The following is a 20,613-nucleotide window of genomic DNA, read 5'->3' on the forward strand; positions in this document are numbered from 1 at the left end:
CAGTAATATACTGTTGTTGGTGAAATTGTCATGGAAATACTAATTCACAACATTGTAAAATTTATATAGGCTGAGTATGGTTTTCAGCATGGAATGATCCCTATTCCTCTTCCAAACAGAAATATGAAAAAAAGCAATGTGTCTGATGAGCTGTGACTATTTCCTCAGCTCTCTGTTTTGCTGCTGCAGCCAGTTATAAGAAACTGTAACAGCAAGGCACAAGGTGTGGGAAACTGAGAGATGAAAAAGATGGAAATTCATTCCTCATTTTGTTTGCGTGTGTAGAGCCGTTTAGGCATAACTGTGTGTGTTTGTGTGTGAGTGTGTGTGTATGTGCGTGCCTGTCTGTTTTTGTGTATTTGTATGTGTGTGATGTCCCAGTGTGTTTCAGGTTCTCATCTTTCCCCTTCACTGCACTGACAGCAGTGTCAAACAAGGCCTCACATGATCTGTGTATGTCTTTGAGAATTTGTGTGTATGTGTCTGGGTCTGAGTGTTTTTATTCTTATTTCTAACCTTTTTCACCTCAGATCCCTCGGGTGTCCCAGGGTCTTGCTTAATGGACAGTCCTGCCCCACTAAGCTGGCCTTTTGCTCGGGTACTGAGCTGGATGCCTAACTAGGGCCCTTTGTTGCTCAAGGGTCTTGATTGCACTGACCTCTGGGCTGACTTCCTGGAAGGAGGATGGTGTTGGAAGATGAGAGCTGGGGAAGTGTTTTTTCGCCCCGTTGCTCACATCCCTACAGCATTGCCCTGTTACTGGATTTAGCCGGGGAGTAAAGAGCTGTTGGCTGGTTGTCTTTCCCAAGCTGAAGGTGGACAGTAGTGGAATTAGCAGCAGATGTCCCCATCTTACGTCACTCATCATATAAGCTAACTGTGCTTTGGCTCTTCTACCATTTCAAAAAGAAGTGGTTTGAAAGTGCACCTTAAATTCAGTGTGAATTTTGAGCTAGTTCCTATTTGCTAAACGAAGCACTGTTTGTTCATGAGAAATCTTAAAAATGCCAGCATGTATCTGCTATTGCAGCCTGGTTGAAACAGTCTTTGTGTACATAGCCACAGTAAGGGAACAGAGATTTTAGAAGAAGGAACAGGGAAATTAGTCATGTGGCTGAACATTGTTCCACCTGGTTCTATTTCATAAAGAGAAGTTGAATTCAAGATCCATCTGACAGACCAAATTTTTCAGTTTAACATGTGCAGGGTAGACTTGTATAATTCTTCAGCCCGAATGGTCCAAAAATGTTCTATAATATATGTGATAACACTGCCAAACCAGCTTATTCTTATGATGTCAGTCACAGAGGAAGAGAAAGCACATTTACACCTGAAAAATGGTTGTCTGTTACAGAATCAAAAGGCATACTTATGCTGCCAGAAACAGCAATATCACATAAATAATGATGTGGTGTAATTGTAATGCATTTTCTTTAACTACTTTGCCACCATCAGCCACCAGCCAGAGACAGAGGTAGAAGCAATGGCTGAACAAATATGGTGCTGGGTAAAAGAAGAAAGAGTTGGAGAGAGGGATGGGAAAGAGGGTGCAGAGATGACCTAACACTCTCTGCTAGATTACATGTACATCTGTCAATGAGATGTCCATTGCCAAATGTTTAGGAGCCAGTGTTGCACTGCTACTCCCATGCTGAGCTTCAATGTATACACTCTTTGTGTGTACATCTGTGTGTAAGAGTTGATGTGTGTGTGAATGTGTGACGCCATGTGTTAGAGGCAGGCCCATATCAGGGTTCATACAGTCGAGCTAAGCCCAGTGGGAGCTGAAAGCTTAAAGAAGGAAATCCCCCCCGGCTGCTGCAGACACACACACACACACACACACACTCGGGTAACCCCCCCCTACTCCACCCTTCCTCTCTCTCTCTCTCTCTCTCTCTCACTCTCACTCTCTCTCTCTCTCTCTCCCTCCCACTATCCCTCTCCTCCTGGCACTTCATTAATGAAGCCCATGCTTGTATGTTTGGGGCATATGCAGCTCTCTTGGCCCAACACTACAAGTGCGTGTTTGAGTGAGTGTGTGTGTGCAAGCGCGCGCATGTGTGTATGAGGGAGTGAGACATCTCCCCTTATCACATGATAATGTATTCAGTGGAAGATTTCGGCAGAGGCATAATACTGCCGTTCTCCCCTGTCTGAGCCCATCTGTGATATGTAGAAAGGACATCAGCAGGACAGGGTATTAACTCTAGAATAATGCAGACTGTTATTGTTGATGCCACATACTTATTTTCCATGCAATATGCCCCCTCACCCCAAAACATAAATATATCTATTGTGGCAAAACAGAGGATAAATGTGAGCAATACATTGATCACATGTATCCTTCTCAAGTGGAATGTCATTCATTAACAGCTTATAGGAGGGGAATGAGTTTAGTGGCATGAGAGCTTAACATTGATTATGATCATCATAGAAGTTTATTTTGGCTTAAAGAGGGATAAAAGAATGAAAGCATTTTATCCCCTCTTTCTTTACCTTAAGTTGACAACATTGCTGGTAAATACAATGTTTCAGAGCATCTGATCTTTCACCGACATGTCCCCTTCAAGAGGATAGATATAGGGTGTTAAAGCCATTGAAACGTGAGTGTAGTTGAGTAGTTCACAGGAGACCCAAACTATGGCCTTCACTTTGTCCTTGGCATCCGTGTTGTCAAAGGTTCATAAGTACAGACTTGAAGATGATAACTATTTTCAGTAGTAATTCATTAAAGCAACAGTCTTTTTTTTTTTTTTTGGCTATATAGGTGGCAAATACACATATGAATAAAGGACGTATATACATGACAGGTGTTGTCATGTACTTGAAGAGACTAGAAGATCAATCTGCCACCTTCACCACATCTCAAAGAAGGGCTCTGGTAACACAGGACTGCTAACTAAATGAACCTTCCTCGTCAGAGACATTCTGCATCACACGGGCCATTGGGAACAGAAACTTGTTGAGGGGAATCAAAAAAAGAAATCCAGAGAGACAAAACTCCCTCTTCCTCATGTCCCTCTCTTATCAGTCAGGGCAGAGTGAGCAAGAATGTGAAAACGTAACGCCCTCGTGTCAATTTGAAAGTGAACCTCATCCGCTCATGTGCCCCTCCACCTCACATCCCCACCCCCCTCCTCATCTTCCCCCTCTCAAGCAGCTCTGTTGCTTTGGTCCGGCTCTGAAGGCCGTTCTTATTACCGGCACAGTGCAGGTCAGAATGGCAAGCCGGCAGCATACTATTAAAGCCTAATGAAAAGAATCTCTGCAGGGTCTGAGGTCTGCAGCGGCCAGAGAGAAGCTGTGTGTATGCCTATTGTTCTTCTGCTTCTCTCCTTACTATTCTGTAGTTTTTTTTTCCCCATCCCATCCCTAAATGTGGCTTCTCTTCTTATATCTCGCCTGCTTCTGCCTGTCCCTCTCACTCATTGTCTGTCTTTTGCTTTTTTTTGATCTCTCACTTAATCTCTTACTTAATCTTCATCCTTATGTTACATTTATCTGCTATTGCACCGCATTGTGTGTTTTAATTGATGATTTCTTCATTCTTTAAATGAGCTTCCCTCAGAATGTATATAGCTGTGGGGTCTTATAAATATGGATTTTGTTTGTCCTTTTTAAAAAATGCATTGGTTTCCCTTCCTATTATTACATATTGTAGCATAATACAGTAAAATCAATGATCACCTTCTTTTTCAACATGGGATTCCTGTTGACCATCTAATAATCATATATGCAAGAATCCCTCAGATATTGATTGAATAATGAATTGATCACCACAGCTTTGTGTTTATTTATTTCTCCTTGTCAAGAAGTCGGGAGTGGAGGTGTCAGCAATAATCTCAGAAAACAAATTTGCATTGTCTAGAGTCATGTGCATTTGCTGTGCTGATATAGATTTAATCCTTGGTGTAGTCCACAACATGACACAAGATTAATCTCTTGTCTTTTTTACATATTGTCGTATGAAAGTAGATTAACTGATGATTTATCGTAGTGTTTACCCTTAGTGGAACATCATGTGATAATCAATGCTAACTTTATTTCGGGATCACAGCATTTTATTTCATACCTATTAAGACATACAACTTGCTATGTCAGTTCAAGTTTGAGTAAACATTTTTGAAATTAGCATGAGTTTAAGTTTCCAGCAATGGTGAAGGAAAAGAGGAGGGAAACCTCCTCTTTTCCTTCTCATCTCTCTCGTCTTTATAGATTTGCCAATATTCGTATCTGCCCCTCTGCCTGTCTGCCTGTCTCACTCAAGAATCACATCGGGCAACCTTTTGTTATCTGGTACTGCTTGCAGGCCACTGGAGAAATGGGAAATTGTGCAGCAAGTTGGTTGTTTGTAGTATATCATATAAAACACTATTTCACTCATTTCTCCCAGCAAAAGTACATCCATTTATTTAGCCATCAACTTAATGCCAAGATGCAACTGAGGCATTTGTTTCTGACTTTGGGATTTTTATCCATTTCAAGCTTAGTTTTAATCTAGCAGTCTACTCGATGAGCGTTTTTTATTCTGCATTATTTATTTTATTCCCCTCTCATAGCCAAGGCTCAGCTGTCCTTGTGCCTTTACACGTTGCAAATGAATGCATATCCATGCAAATTCTTAAAAAAGAAACACTGAGAATTTGAATATTTAGCTTAAAGCTGCACCCAGGTTGACCCTGCCATTCGGCATTTAAAAGCAGTGTGTCTGTTTGAATACTGAGGATCTCTCTTTGTCATGTTTGCCAGAGGGGCTGGGTGAGCGAACCAGCACCGGCAGGATGGGCAGAGATCTGCTGGGTAGCTGCACACAGACAGACTAATTGGGAAAAGGGTGTGGGGAGGATGTGGGGAGGGTGTGGGGTATGTGGTGGGGGGTGCTAAGGGTGAGGAAAAGGTGGAGTATGCGGGAAGGGGGAATCTAAGATGACGACAGCGGGGTTCAAAAGGAACGTGAAAGTCAACGGACAATAGGGGATGGATGGTGCGAGGGAGAAGGGAGGGAAGAGGGGAGATGATAAAGAGTGCATAAGAACGTGTGCAAGGAAGAGGTGAAAAAGGGTGAGTGGAGACACTGTGGTTTCCAGCGCTGATGTGTTAGTCGCCCCACTGACTATGTCATTATACTGTTGAAGCACTGCTTGGATAACCAGGGTCCCAGTGCAAACCACTGTAGGCTCATAGTGGTTGACAACTATGGATGATGTGGGGTTGCAGTTATTAAACAGAAGTAGAACCTCATTGTGTTATAGCACTCCTTTGAATCAAACAGAGGAGGCATCATTTAAGGAATATGCTCAGAAAATGTCTTAAGATTGTGGTTTTATTGATGAAGTATATAAGTTAACTACTCAGTGCACAGCTATAAAATTGCAACATGGTGTTGCCATTATGGCTCCTGATTATAATTTAATGTAACTAAGAGGTTAGGAATTGTGAGTGTGAACCATCTGGGCTATTTCATGTTTGTGTGACAAGTAGGTGAATGACTCTTCATTCTTAAAACCAAATCTGTTGGTGTCCAACTGGGTGCTATAGTTACTCAGGGGTAGAGAATCACGATTTCCGTAGAGTCCTTGCTTCATGAGTACAGTAATTATTTAGACCATGTGGCATGATCCTTGTTTTATCCTTGTTTGTTTATCTAGCAGGGTGACTTACCTGATAACACATTCTCTCTTTTTTTTTTTTTATTTGAATAATTTTGCCAGTTACACAGCAAAAGTAAAAACAAGTTACCACGTGATTGTTGGTTCATTTTAGTCTTAGTAATTAAATTGTTTTGACACCAGAAAATATTCTGTCTCCATACTCTAGAGCTGAGTGTAGTTCACAGTTGGATTTCCATAGAGATGGACAGATGTGCAGCATACTGTGCTATTTTAGGTGAACATATTTTACTACCTCACAGCTTTAATTGATTTCTATTCATTTCCATTAGGTATAAAAAATTGACTTGCAGACTCAACTTGAGTGTGGTAATTCATTGCAGTGAACATCTTGCCTGAGTTATTTTGAATTATGTTTTATTTGTGTGGTAATGCAGCACAGGCTTTTCAAATATGTCTTCAATTATAATTGCATGACCAGGAAATAATAAATTAACTTTGTCAAACAAAATAAAAAATAAAAGCAGAGATTGTGTCTCTATGATGGACTGTACAGTGAAAAGGGCATTCAGCGCACTTTGACAGCTGACAGTAATGTAAAATACATATGAATTTTAGTAATTGGCTAACACACGCAACAACCCTGATATAATCCTTTCAAAGTCTGCTTCTCATAATGTTATACTACTGCATTTACAAATTTACCAGAGACCAGCCTCCAGCTCTCTAAAACTGTATCCTATATAGAAGACTTTGGGGGGCTGGCTTCACAGAACAAGGCTGAGTTACACTGGGTAGCTAGTGAGATTGATCTGGCTGCAGTAGTCAGGGGAATATAAAGCAGGGCAGGGGCTTAAGGTCTGAGTCCCCCCAGGGAGGCGTCCTCACTGCATGGGGAGAGGGGCACGAATTGTGCTGCTTCTCTCCTCTCTGGTCCCTCCCTCGCTCTCCCCTCCTTCTGCAGTTCTGTCCATACTTCTCCATCTTTCGTTTATTTCCAGTTTCCCTGTCCCTTTTTTCCAATCCATTTCTCTTGGTTTTTTCCTCCTATATTTTATCATCTTCACCTTTTTGCCCTTCATTCTCATTTCTTCCTACCTTTCATCACTGTTTTTTCCACCGCTCTCCTCTGTTTCTCGTGTTTGCATGAATGGGTGAACCGAATTACGCTCGTGACATTTCCAAACAAAATTATAGAGACCATGGCTAATGCTGACTTCAGTTTTTGATCCATTTATAATGCTTACCTTTCGAATTGTTCATTCTGCTATTTTTATATAGTATTTCCAGCTGGTTTTCCCATTTTTAGTGATGGTGAGTGGCCAAGAAAAGAGCTTGTGTTAGAAACGGTTAAGCAGAGCCCACATGGTACTGTCACATGACATATCCCATCAGTGTTAGCTGTGCGGCTCAGTCATAAATAACAACCCACTACGGTTACATCTAAAATAATCAGGGTAAGGCGGCATGGCTGATTGAGGGTTAGTGCTATTGCTCTCTGCAAAAAGGTCATGGGTACAACTCTCGGCTCTGGGCCTGGGGCTTTTCTGTGTGGCGTTTTCATGCTCACTCTGTGCCTGTGTGGGTTTCCTCTGGGTACTCTGGTTTCCTGCTTTCGGTCCAAAGACGTGCATGTCTAGGCTGATTGGTGACTGTAAATTGTCAGTAGGCAAACAGGCGTGAGTGTGAGTGTAAATGGTTTTTGCTGTGTATGTCGCCTCTGCGATGGACTGGCAACCTGTCCGGGGTGTACCTCGTCCTCGTCTGAGTTGCCCCCTGGGACTGGGTACTGCACCCCCCATTTGGCACTGATGGATAAGTGGTTGAAAATGAAATGAACTGAAAAATAATTAGGGTATAATGGGAATATAAGTGAAGTTTAGGTGTCACTCTTTGCATCAGAGTTGTTGCTCCTCCCTGCTGTATGGTGTTGTTCTGCTCGGGCACGGTGTAAAGCTGAATGGGGCTGCTGTGTGCTGTTGTAGTGGTGTGGTGCACTGATAGCAGGGTCGTCCATTGGGAGAACCCAGAGCATTCTTTCTCACTGAGTGATACCCCTGTCTCCACTCAGGATAAACAGCACATACGCCATTGTCTGCCAAGCCCAACCTCACAGCAGATTTCTTTACACCCTCTACCCCAGTGCAAAGCTGAAAATATATTAACTGCATCTTTTTCTTTTGTCTTGGGAAAATGGCAAGCAGGGTGTGTGTTGGAGTGTGTGTGTGTGCACGCGCGTGTGTGTTAGGGAGTGAGACATCCCCCCTGTTGTGTGTGTGGTAGTGGTGGTGGGGTCCTTGCTGTATTAAGAAACTGTAGAAGAACACCTCCACTGGGCCATTCCTGTTTAGGCACCGCCGTGGTAAAGGACCCAGGCATGGAGAGATTGAAACAGTTGCCAGTAATATAGATACTGTGTGATAAACAAACTGAGGATAGCAAAGAATTTCCATTTTGGAATTCTGTAGATTAAAAACCTGTCGATACAATAGAAAAATAATGCACAGTAAACAAAGAGATTGAGATGATAGGGAATAACTGGAAATTTCAGCCTGTGGATCTGTCTGACAAGGTTCAGCCCTCAACTCAGTCTCTTTCACAGCTAAAGACAGTTTATTTAACATGTCTATATATTGAACACCATCAGTAAATCCCCAGCACATGCACTTAAAGTATGTAGAATGTGTGTATACAAACACACACACACACACGTCACAGAGACACATAGAGATACACACACATCTCTATATATATATATATGTGTGTGTGTGTGTCTATATATATATATATATATATATATATATATATATATATATATATATATATATATATATAGACACACACACACACACACACACACATATACATAGTACACATAATATTTATTTATTACTGCCTTGTTACTACTGCCTTGTGTGCCAGAATCTCTGAAGCCCTCAATTGTCCCTCAAATACGGATACCTGATGTGGATGGGGCTGTGACAACTTTCAAATCTGGCAGTGAAAATGTTTTTATTTGTAGGGAAAGCAGATGTCTGCGTATGTGCATGTGTGTGTCTGTTTGGGTTTGTGTGCCATACGCTGTGCACCAGGGAGGTCTCTGGAACATATTGGTGAATGTAGATAGTGGTTAATAATAGTAGCAAATGCATGTATGCAGTGATGCCAGCTCCGATGTGTGTGTGATAGCTTGACTGACGCACATGCCAAGACACAGTCACACCCGCATACACACATGGAGCGGAGACAGAGACCACCTCTGCCACTGAAGCCTCCGTCTTTGTTGAATTCTCAGTTTTATCAGCAATCCTCTTACGTAAAAACTATTTTCCACTTACCCCAATTCTCCTCAGGCCCCTCCCATACACTCCATATGTAGGAACATGTACACATATAGCCAAGTCAAGTCAGCCACCCACATACAAGCATAGAAATGTTCATGCTTAACCACTCTCACACTGAATTCACAAATCACTTGAAGCAGGCAGACACTCACATACATCATACACTGAAATGCACAAACTCATATGGCACACACACACACCAACCATACATACAAACACTCGCTTCCCCTCATTGTTGCAGTTGCTTACTTGTCTGTTGCAATGGTTATGTTGTGTTGGGGTATCAGAAAGTTTTGAGACTGTGGGGGGGGGGGGGGGGGGGGGGGGTTGTGCATGGACAATCATTGACTTCTCTCCATGGCAAGATTTCAGCAACAGTATGCAGCAACAGAAACAGACACCCAACCTGTCGTCCAGATCATTCTCTGAGGGAGAAAAGGAGAGAGAGAGAGAGATAGGCAGAGTTGAGCAGCAGCATCACTCTCAACATAGACATACATAGTCAGAAGCCAAGTCTGGCAGTCAAATGAAAGAGGAAGAAAGAGAGACAGCAAGAGAGGCCACAGCCACCCAGTCACTGGGATTAGGCTGTGAGTTTGGCAGAGTCTGGCCATGACTGAGAGAGAGGTAGCAGAAAGACCTGGTGCCTGGCGCCTATTCCAGAGCAGGTTAGCAGCCAGAGAGATGAGGAGACAGAGCGACAGACAGTGCAGGGATATGGTGTTCGATGGCTGTGTGGCTGGTCTGGAGTGGCTCACCCATATGGTGCTCCGCTCTGTTCCTGCTCCCTGTCTAAATCCATATGCCGCTGGTGGAAAGGTGCCCACCTCCCCTCTCCTCCCCTCCCACCTCACTTCAAGAGCATGCAGACCCTCACAATCCCCACACCCCCCCCCAACCCACAAGGGAGGTGTTGGGAGGTAAAGCCCTGAAGGCTTGTCCCCCAACCCCTCCAACCCCCATTCCTAGCTCTTAACCCCTCAGAGCTGCTTAGCCCATTGTCACTCCAATCTGCCACCATAGCCTTGGTCTTGTCTCCTCTCTTTTTCTGTCTTTCTTTCTTTTTCCCTTCATGTTTTTGTCTTCTTATGGCACCAGATAATTGAGGAACTTATTAACTGTTAATTATTTCAATGGTGGTTAGAGAATCCCTTCCCATCCTTGAAAAAGACACTTTCCATTGTGTTTCAACAAATTCAGTAGTTTATATTGCCCATTCATTAGTATTAAGTGCATTAAGGCTGCAGTGTTCGGAATGTGAAGACTCAGATTGGTATCAGCACTGTTTAACATTCATCCTCATTTTGTTCAGCCTGTTGATAGCATACTCTCAAGAGAAAGACACAGTTACTGTTGTACTTGTGATGCGTTCTTCTCCATGTGTGTGTCTGTTCTGGTTTCTCAGGAGGTCCTTCAGATGATACCAAAGTTCTGCTTCCCCTTTGACGTGGAAAGGTATGATTCCTCTCCCACTCTCCCATTTTGCGTTTTTTTAGCACTGCAGCTCAATTTAAATCCTTCACAAAGTACACACATTCATGAACACATGCACATGTATGAATACATCGTGTACTCTTTCCTTCCACTTACAGAGGCATACATTTAAAAAGTAAATGGCAAGAAGATACCATCTCTCTTTGATAGTGTTGCATGGCCATTTACTGACTGTCAGCCAATACATATTAACAAAATATTCCTGCAATCTTCCTGTTCCTTCTTGTTTTTTTTTTTTTTTGTTTTTTTTTTTGTTCTTTCTTTTTTTTAATATAAAATATGCAACGCTGTTTTAAGAAAATAATCCCCCAAAATGGAAAAGCTGTGATGATGAGAACACGACTTATAATCATGAGGTCATCAGTGGCCAGCACACATGTAATATGATGCACAGTAGCATGACATATCAAGTCATGTGTTTGAAAGAATTAAGGGAAAAAAGTCAGTTTCTTTCTACGCTATGGAGGTCTAGTCTGGCCACCCGCTCTCTGAAAAGTACCAGGCTCTTCTTTTCAGCATGGAAAATGACATGTTAAAATTCCCATTTTAAAGACAGAGTGGAAGGGTGGAAAGGGAGAGGTGTAGGATGTTCTAGTGAAACCGAGCTGCTGCCATCCAGTGTTATAGACAGGTACTGAGCTCTTCTGAAATTTGCCTTAGGATTAGAAAAGCTTTTTTTTAATAGTTTTTCAAGCAGCCATACTGGAAATATGTGACATCAGATTTGGACCTCGTCTGGAATTTTAGCTGATGGTGAGACTTGACTCAAAAAAAAAAAAGAAAAAAAGAAAAAAATAATAATAATTTGTAATCAAGTAAGCCTAAACTGTGTTATGAGATATTGTATTTAAGTTTTTCTAACTGAACTCTCTTACCTACATGTAAACGTTTCTGTGATTTGATAAATTGTAAGTGTGTTCCTTGTGTCTTGTTTCAGTGTTTCCCAGAGTCAGGTGGGACAGAATTTCACCTTTGTGCTGACAGACATTGAAAGCAAACAGAGGTTTGGTTTCTGTCGACTGACTCAAGGCTGCCGGGTCTGCATATGTTTACTCAGGTAGAACACATACACACACATGCTTAATCCTTTTTATTATTTTTGATATTTGGGCATTTTATTTATTTTGCATAATTTTTGGGATTGTCACTTTTTGTATATAATATTTTTTTTACTTCCAAATATCCAAGATTCATAGACACAAATATTTTGTGTCCATAAATCCAGCAATTATTAAACAGAGAGCACTTGATGCCCTAAAAGCTACTGTATATAAATTCAAGCATTTGTCAAGTCAAAATTTTTTGTGAATCAGAATCAAGGCAATACTTGAAACAGGACTTCAAAAGGTCTGTATTTAGTCACTCAAATAGCCAGACTTGGCCTGTCATGGCCATTTTCAAATCAAGTACGATTGTCTGTGAGAGTGAAGATGTTTTTATTTTTTTTATACCTGAATTTGTTTCTCCAGTGTGTTGAAGAAAATTAATTTACCAGATCTTAAAAGTGAAAACAGGTTTTTGAGACATTTTCATTCATTCTCACTCTTCACACTGAACTGCACTATGCCAGAATAACACGTTTGTATTCTCATCTGCCCACACAAATATGTTAGTGATGTGCCTATAATTATCCAAAAGTTTAGCTGTTTTTGATATTTTATAGGTGGATTTATCATATCACACGATTTATAAATGAGGATACCAAAACCAAGGAAAATTGCATTTTCTTCTCATAATTACTCTCCACCAAAAACTATTAACATTCAGTTCCTAGGTAATGTATGTTGACACAATGTTTTTACAGATGCAATTTCCTTACCATTACAAAAAAGCGGCAATGTACTTGAGACTAAACTGAGTAAAACGTACAAAATCAAATCATGTTTAAAGATCGTACTTTCTGTTTTACAAACAGAAAACTGAAAAAGGAACGCCAAGCCTTTTCTTCCTTTTAGTGTAAAGTGGCACTCTTTTAAGTGGCCCCTTTGTGCACACACACGCGCGTGTGTGTGTGTGTGTGTGTGTGTTGGGTGTGTTAGGTGTGTGTAGCTTTTGATGGACAGCGGTGGGTTTGTCGTTGTCCTGATGAGCTGCTGCGAAGAACAGTGTCCCTCCTTCCCACCACCCACCATTCCCGGCCAGCTTCCGTGGCCTTTGTGTTTCTTTTCTCTATCTTTCTCTCTCCTTCCCTCTCTCTCTCTCCCTCCCTCTCTCTCTTTTCTCCTCGTTATTCGGCTACTGCCATGGAGCGACAGCAAAGACGCTTGGCCCATAATTATGCATGAAGCTTTGCTGCCAATTAGCAGAGGCTCCCCTGTCCCTCTTGCTGAGTTAGACATGCTAATTCATTTGACATATGATGTATAAAATTCATTATGCATTCAGAGTAGTTTGCATGGCTTACTTCATTTATAATGAAATACATATAGAATTTTTTTTATTTGAAATTGATTATGTTTTTTTTTTTTTAGATTTTTGCTCTTTTCTTACCTTAAAAATTAAAACCATGTAGGGGAAATGCGAGTGAACATTTTAGATACCTCATTATAGAACTGTGAGAAATGTGTAAAATTAAGTGTGCTCCAAATTCTTGAGCAAAAGTTTATTTTCATACTTTATAATTATTTAATGTGCCTTAAGTACACTGTATTACTCATGAGGACCAGTATTAAAGAAATTACAGCAGATTGCTTCTGTTTCATAAATAGTTACCATAGAGTAAAGGCAACATTTAAAAAAACTGATTACATTCATGTTTATCTTAAAGAATTACTGGTTACAGCTTCTCCATTTTAAAGTTTAAAAAAACGAAGGCCCAGGCCCACAAGTTTACAATAATTTTATCTGGACGAAAGATAAAAGTGATTAAAACGGTTTGCATTTTTCTGATTTTTAAAGTGCTGGCACCATAAAATTTTCACCTCTCCTTATTGGAGGAAGTGTCTTAATGAGAAGGACAGTTTTATGTGCGCAGCCTTTAAAATCTCATTGCTAAAAGCACGCACACACACACACACACACACAGACAAACATGAGCACAAATTCTAACTTTTTCTTTTTTCTTTTTATACAGTCATTCCCTTTCTATTTGTCTTTTGCACTTGAAAGGGTTTAGGTAATTCAGAGGTAAAAAATTTATCTCCTTTTTTTTTTATTTGATAGCTGAATAGTTCTAGCGAGTGGTCACTTATTAGGTTGCTGGAGAACACTTCCTTCCTTGTACTTAACCCTTGACCAAAAAAGTAAAGGCGTCATGAAATCTTCCACTAAGCCATCCATAAACTGTAAGATTAGAGAGATTCTTATGCCTTCAAACTAAAGTCAAGACTTATCTCAGGAGTACAAATAAACATAACACTGGTACTTTTTGGTGACAAAAATGGCTGAACATTTTTTAGTATGTCTGTAACATTTGGAAATGATGTGGATGGTTTGTATCATTTCAGTCTAGACTTTCATTGTTGATATATAGAAAGATTTTAGAAGCAAATTTTGAAATGGCATAATTAGTCTTAGGTAGTCTTTAGTTAAATACGACTCTGGTGTTGCTGTTGCAGGTGGTCTGAGCCAATGATGGTGAGAGCAAGACTGGCTGTGAGTGGGCCGTAGATTAACTGGTTCATTCTTTGAATACATGGCACTTCGAGAAGACGTGTGTTTAAAATGGCAAGAGAGATTACGGGGCCCCCACGCACTGAGTACTCCAGTGATGGATGCCTCTCGCAATCAGAGGATTTGCAAAGCACAAACAGATCTGAGCAATGAACTGTGATGAGTAGAAGTATCTCTCTAAGCTTTCCAAACTTTAACTTTGCATCAACAGAAAGAGCAGTGCAAAGGCTGGTATAAGTATAACAAAGCAATACATCTTTAACTGATAATAATTCCATTACATTTTTTATTTATTTATTTATTTTTTAACCATGCAAACCCACAGTATACTGTAGTATTGAAGTTGTCAGAGGAATAGTGATAATTTTGGGTTTCTTCCCTCTACCAGTGATGATGTTTTTTTCCTCTAAAGAAAAAGAATTACTGTACAGTGTAATGACTGTGAGAATTGTGAGGTCTGGCAACTGCTCTGATACCCAGAGTTTATATCCCCTTCAACTATAAAGGAAAAAAAGAAGGATTCATGTCCACAAGCCTAGCTTTTTAAATATGGGGCACACAGGAGGTTGTTCTACCCGTCTATCCGACTGAACATTTTGCATAATGGTTAAATGTAAACTGACCCCATGTGCATGTTTGTGATGCATTTTTCTTTATGTGGCAGAAATAGGTCTTCAGGTTGATACCCAGTCAGCATGTGAATTGACTTAGTTTCTCCTGCGAGTGTGACCTGATTGCGGCAAATCGTCATGTAGCTGTCAAAATATTGGCATGTTAAGAGGCTGATTGTTTCAGACTAATGGTCACTCAACCTCTCCGGTTGGTGCGCTTGGCTGCACTTCTCTGGAACCCTCCCTGTATTTGGCCCCTTGCGGCTTTAGCAATATGAAAATTTGCATTAGGTTCACTTTATTGTTTTCTTGTTGTCTGTTAATTCCAGTCTACAGAGCAGCCAGTGACCCATGCCCTGGAAACTCCTCGGTCTCCTGCTAACTGCCCTAGCAGGACTTCTTTGGCCCATAAACTCGCGCATTCAAAGCCTTTGCTCTTACAGATGTGTTATTATATAATCATGGAAATGCAGATTTAGCGGTAGCTGCTTGTCAGAGTTTTTAATTTCCATGAAATTATTGATTAAATGACTTATGAGACTGTTCACTGACTGACATCAACAAATATTCACAAAATTCAGTAAGTAAGAGTAAATCAAATTTTGATTGATTGATTTTTCAATCCATGCCTCAAGTCAAGTTGAAAAATGAATGGGAGCTTGTTTATTTCATTGCAATGCTAAGAAATCTCAATGAATAATTATTCATTCAATTTTGAAACCTGCATCTTTAAAACCAAAACGAAAGTAAAAAAGCAAAAATTCAGTACCTTGATATGACACCATGTTTTTATTATTTGATTACATAACATTAAGTGAAATGAACCCTCACAGCTTTTATGCCAAAAGGAAATGTTGGCCATCCTCCACCAGTAAAGCAAGTTGACTTGGCCAAGAATATGTCAACTTCATTAAAAAAAACAAAACAAAAAACCCAAACATGCTACAGATGCTTTTAGCTTATGGTGTATGTACTTGGTGATTAGCTTGAGTATAAACACTGCAGTATAAATTATTTTTAATTCATTAATTTATTTATTTTACATTAATTACAAAGATTTTTTTTAAGATGTGAATGGCATACAAAGAAGCACAGGGAAGGACATGAAGAGAAGGAGGAGAAAGGGGAGAGGCAGTCGGCATCTTGGGCTGCATTTTTGTTAAGCTTGTTCATCTGGAAGTAGCATGCTTGCAAATGGTAGCATCCCTTCCCATCACAAGAAATCTATGGATAAAGGAAGTGTATGTGTACATTTGTTGTCTTTTTTTCCCCATATTGTAAGCTTTTTCTTCTTTCCTTTCTTCCTATCGGCTGCAGATGTGAAAAACATTCATAGCATGGGGAGAACCCTGGTTACGAAGAATGCCAGAATAAGGCCTAGATTGCATTTCCTTTTTGTTACATTGTAACAATGAGTGTGCTTTGAGTTTGCTACGAGCAGCTGTAGCTGGGAGCACAATACATTTTTCGATGCTTTGTATACATTTGATGTGTGAAGCATTAGTCAGTACATGCATCCATGCTTTTTGTGCTGTCCAGCTTAGAAAAATTGCTAATTTTGACAAAAAAATTGTGAGACAGAAAATCTTTTCTGTTTTGCATTTGTTATCCTCACTGAGTCTCCATTCAGAGGGACTGGAGCCTCTTTGATGTACACAACTTCAGCACATCCTATTTGTTGTTTGTATACAATAATTTTATTTTTGCTTGTGTGGTTTTAATGCATATCTTTTTCCTCTTTCTCCTCCAGTTATCTGCCATGGTTTGAGATCTACTACAAACTGCTAAATACCCTGGCAGACTACCTAACAAAACAACAGGTACTCATATTTTTTGACCATAATTCCTTATGTCCCATTTCAAAGTGCTTTACTCGTACAGAAATGTGATGGTAAGACATGATAGTGTGACTTGACTGAGAAACAAGCAGACAGTTTTGTATATTTGAAACTGTACTGTGTAAATTATTTTCCTCTATTCTGTTCTTCCTCTGCATGCTGCATGTTGTCTTTTGTGTGCAAGTTTTGTTCACCGTCTTGGGCTTGACTTGGTTTCTGTTGTTAGCAGAAGCAATGTTGACATTTCACAGACCAAACACTGATCTGACACTGGAAGTTATTCCTGATGATTTACTGGCAAACAAATCGTTAAGGAAAAACACACACACACACACACACACAAATATTCACATTTCACAAAAGTCTTTTCCCCTGACTATTCGCTGCATTGTACAAGCAAAGGGAGGGGAAATGTAAAATATGCAACAAACTGGGAAGAAGTGCAGCATCCAGCGCAGAGGATGTAGGTGATGTTCCCATATTTATGGGAAAAGAGAATAAGAAGGAGGTGGGAAGAAAACAAGGGGAGAGAAGCAGAGAGCTTTGGGACTGTTTTGAATTGTCATGTAGTCACTGCTTCCCTCAGACACCTTAGAAAGCCATGATCAGGACTGAGAGTCTTGCTAAAGCAGACAATTACATAAACATGCATGCATCTCATGTGATGGAGAGGAATTCAATAGTATATTTGAATAAAAAGATAAGAAAATCAAAAGATGACAGTTTGTGCGTGGGGAAAAAGTGAGGAGGAGAAAGAAAGAAAGATTGCTAGAAATCCTGGGTGACTGAAATGTTAGTGTGCATGATTTGGTTTCTATTTACCCCGCTGTCCGTTCCAGGCGAGAGGGAGATGTTGACAGACGAGGGAAGACAGAAGAGCGATGAGGGTTTAAGGCGAAGGGTAAATGAACTGTTTCCCCAGGCCGTGTTGCTGACCATGCGTGTGAGCATTGAGCCTCTCATGACAGGAGACTGTTCGTTTGCACACACCCTTACACCCCTCTTTCCCACCCTCCTCCTTCTGTTTACTGTATATTGCTGCCCATTACGCCTGAGTTTCTTTTTGTCTCTGACTTACACATGCGCACACACACACACACACAAACATGCACATTTCCTCAAACAAGCAACAGCTCGTAACTAAAACCAAAACAAACTTCTCTGAGACGGCAACTGAAGAATAAGTTAAAGCAAACAGTGCCCCAACCTCTGTGTTCTCAGTAGTTTCGTTAAAATACAGTTACAAAGTTTTGACCCTCTCCGTTTTCCAGCTAGTGGCCTGAGTGTGTAAATAACGTTCTTGTCATGGAGCTCATAAATACTGGAAGAATAATCTCAGGGCCTGTTCTGTGGTCAAGCTAACTCTCTGACGGCTTCTTAAAGCCCCTGTCTTTAGAGCGCAGACCCCCTGCTTAATTACTGACAGCCCGCTCTCGGCCGTAAATCAACACTGCTGGATAATAAGCATCTGCAACCCTATGCTCAGCCGTCTTTTAACCTCAGCATTGCTTGTTAAACATATGTCAGTCGGATGTTTTGAAGCCCTTCGGCCTCGCTGCAGGATTGCCCTCTGGTCTGAAGCAGTGCCTGACCCACCACTGTTGCTAAGATTGACACATAACTCATGGCATCAACAGCAAAAGTAAATGAAATTCACGTGTTCAATGCTTTTTTGTTTTTTTTTTGTTTTTCCTTCTTTTGTTATGTGGTTCTCTTTCCCAGGAAAATGACTTGAATGACATGCTGAATTCTCTCTATGAGCTGCCTGTGCCAATGCCCTTCACACCGGTCAGCTTGAGTGTGGTAGGTATATATCTTATATTTCCCCCACTATCAAATACAAGACAAGTTAGGGTAGACTCAGAAAGATGGCGAGAGAGCCATGGAATTTATTCCAGCAGTGTGTTAAATCAAGACAGAGATTGTAGAGAAGAAGATGACATTTTGTAGTTAAAAGTTAAACCAAAAACAGTTGAAAGAGAAAAAAGGGGCGATAACAATTGAAGGGGAGCTAAAATGAAATTGACACAAAGAAGAGAGGAGGAGACAAAGATGGCATGAAAACAGACAAAAAGGAAAATAGGGCATGCAGGGAAAAACAGGAAGATATCAACATAGGAATCAGGTTGAGACAGAAGAGATAAATGAGAGAGCAGTAGAGCAGACAGAAAGTGTTGAGCAGGAAGAGGTGAAGATATACTCAGGAACAAAGAGACAGAGAGGGCCCACGACTGACACTCTGTTTGGAAACTACAAGTGGCACTACCAGTTTTTTTTTTTTTTTTTTTTTTTTTTTTTTTGGTGTTGAGCTGGACATGTTTAAACTTGAAGGTTCCTATCACAACAACACAACAGCACCTGTCTCCTACTTATCAAAAACTGAGATGGCTTAATGATCCTAGGACCCTCAAAGTCAGTCCATGTTTATGCTAGCTGACATTTTTATGTATGAGCTGAAAACAGCATAGTCTACTCTTCAACAGTTTTTGTTATTGCAAAGTTGTCCAATATATAAATAGTAGTAGTTCACTAATACGTTGCGTTGTCAACAGATTCCACACTGTATTGTGATCAAAAGAGTTTCAGTGTTACCCCCTGTCATTAAGAGCCAGGGCTCCTTCTTTTGAACCACCTAAACAAGCAGCTCTGGGTTGACATTGCTTTCTGTCACTGTACAGATGAATATACAACATAACAAAACTAATAAAACGTAATCAATATGTCTGTATGAAGGTTAACATGACCAATTAAGATTCCTTGTAATTGATCTTTTTTGTGTCAGGTTTTTTTTTTTTTTTTAATCAGCTCTTTATGTGAACAAAACCTTTAAACCTTTCCATCTGAATCGTTAAGGTTCATTTGAAAAGAAGCCCCTGAGAACAGAGGTGATAGCTCCATGTCTTTTCTGTAGAAGCCACTAGTTTGATATTTAATTGATGAAGCAGAATTATTCCCTAAAAGAGTGGTTTTTGTTTCATCATGGCAGCCAAGAAGAAGGATCATTGTCCTCTTTCATGCGTGAACCCTGTTTTGCTCTCTCTCCCTCTCTTATTGTGCAAGAATGAGCAGTTGTATATTGCCACTGGGCAAGTACTGCAAGATCGGCAAAGCAAGGAGCTGGTGAGTGGAGGGGAATGAATGAACAGCGGATTTGGGAGGAGGGAAAGAGGCTGCTGTGAAATATGAAACTGCTGCTGTACTAATCGCATGGGAGACACGGCTCTCCAATTTGGCCAAATAAGCTGTGCTATCTTTTTAAATATAACAAAAACAAACTATCCTGGGCCTTGGTGTATGTTTCTTCTCTTCTGGAAAACAATCAAACTTTGTAAATGATTAATGCCATTCTGTGGTGCTATATTCTCTCTCTGAATATCAAAAGTTTTTTTCCCCCGCTCTCTTTATGTTTAAAGCAAGCACTATTGTACTTAAAGAATCTCCTTGATGTCTTTCCACTTAACCCACTTTCACTGTTTTATATAAACGTGTGATTGAAGGATAAGAGGACAAAAAGGCAGATAAGCAAGCAAACAGCCAATGGAAGCAGTTCTTGTAATTATCACAATGACATTAAGACCAACAGATAAGGAAACATTATTTAGCAAGAAGAAAGACAGACATACTGGGAGATTTATGTGGTGTGGTATACTTTACCGGGGTGTTAGGATGAGGTTCAAACAGTTAGTGGTCCTATTGGAATTAGAGGACTGTCCTCATCCTCAGTGTATTTCCTAAAGCTCCTTGTCTCTTAGAATAATTTATTTGTTGGTGGATTATTTAGTTTAGACTATCCAATTAATCGTCTTTTTCTCAGTGAGTTTACAAATATTATTTTGGCCAAGGCGACTATTAAGAAAGGATTTTCAGCATGTGCTGTTCACACAATTTGTTTACTCTGTATTTGTGTACTATAAAAACCATGCAGAGTCCCTGAAGGATCCATTAGCTGTCTAGCTGTCTAGTATTTCATGTTGTTTTACATATGTAATAAATTCTTTGACTATTTGTGCAGTAGAAGGGGTTGTTTCACAGTAAAAAATGAGCTGTAATACTAACTGATCTACCTCACTCTCTCCGCTCCAGTATATAACTAAAGTCAGCA

At 40.3% G+C, this 20,613-nt stretch overlaps 1 protein-coding gene across 2 annotated transcripts in view; it reads left to right on the forward strand.

Annotated features, from left to right (window-relative positions):
• Positions 1–20,613, forward strand: part of dennd1b (DENN/MADD domain containing 1B) — a 96,411-nt gene that overhangs the window by 27,821 nt on the left and 47,977 nt on the right. The window contains exons 4-8 of one of the 2 annotated variants that reach the window (XM_029500264.1): positions 10,362–10,411; positions 11,388–11,507; positions 16,424–16,493; positions 18,234–18,314; positions 19,572–19,631. In XM_029500264.1, the coding sequence (XP_029356124.1) occupies positions 10,362–10,411; positions 11,388–11,507; positions 16,424–16,493; positions 18,234–18,314; positions 19,572–19,631 (381 nt within the window). The remainder of the gene's footprint in view (positions 1–10,361; positions 10,412–11,387; positions 11,508–16,423; positions 16,494–18,233; positions 18,315–19,571; positions 19,632–20,613) is intronic. The other variant, XM_029500265.1, reaches the window with a different exon arrangement.

This window comes from Echeneis naucrates, chromosome 4 (assembly GCF_900963305.1).
Source record: "Echeneis naucrates chromosome 4, fEcheNa1.1, whole genome shotgun sequence".
Taxonomy (NCBI): domain Eukaryota; kingdom Metazoa; phylum Chordata; class Actinopteri; order Carangiformes; family Echeneidae; genus Echeneis; species Echeneis naucrates.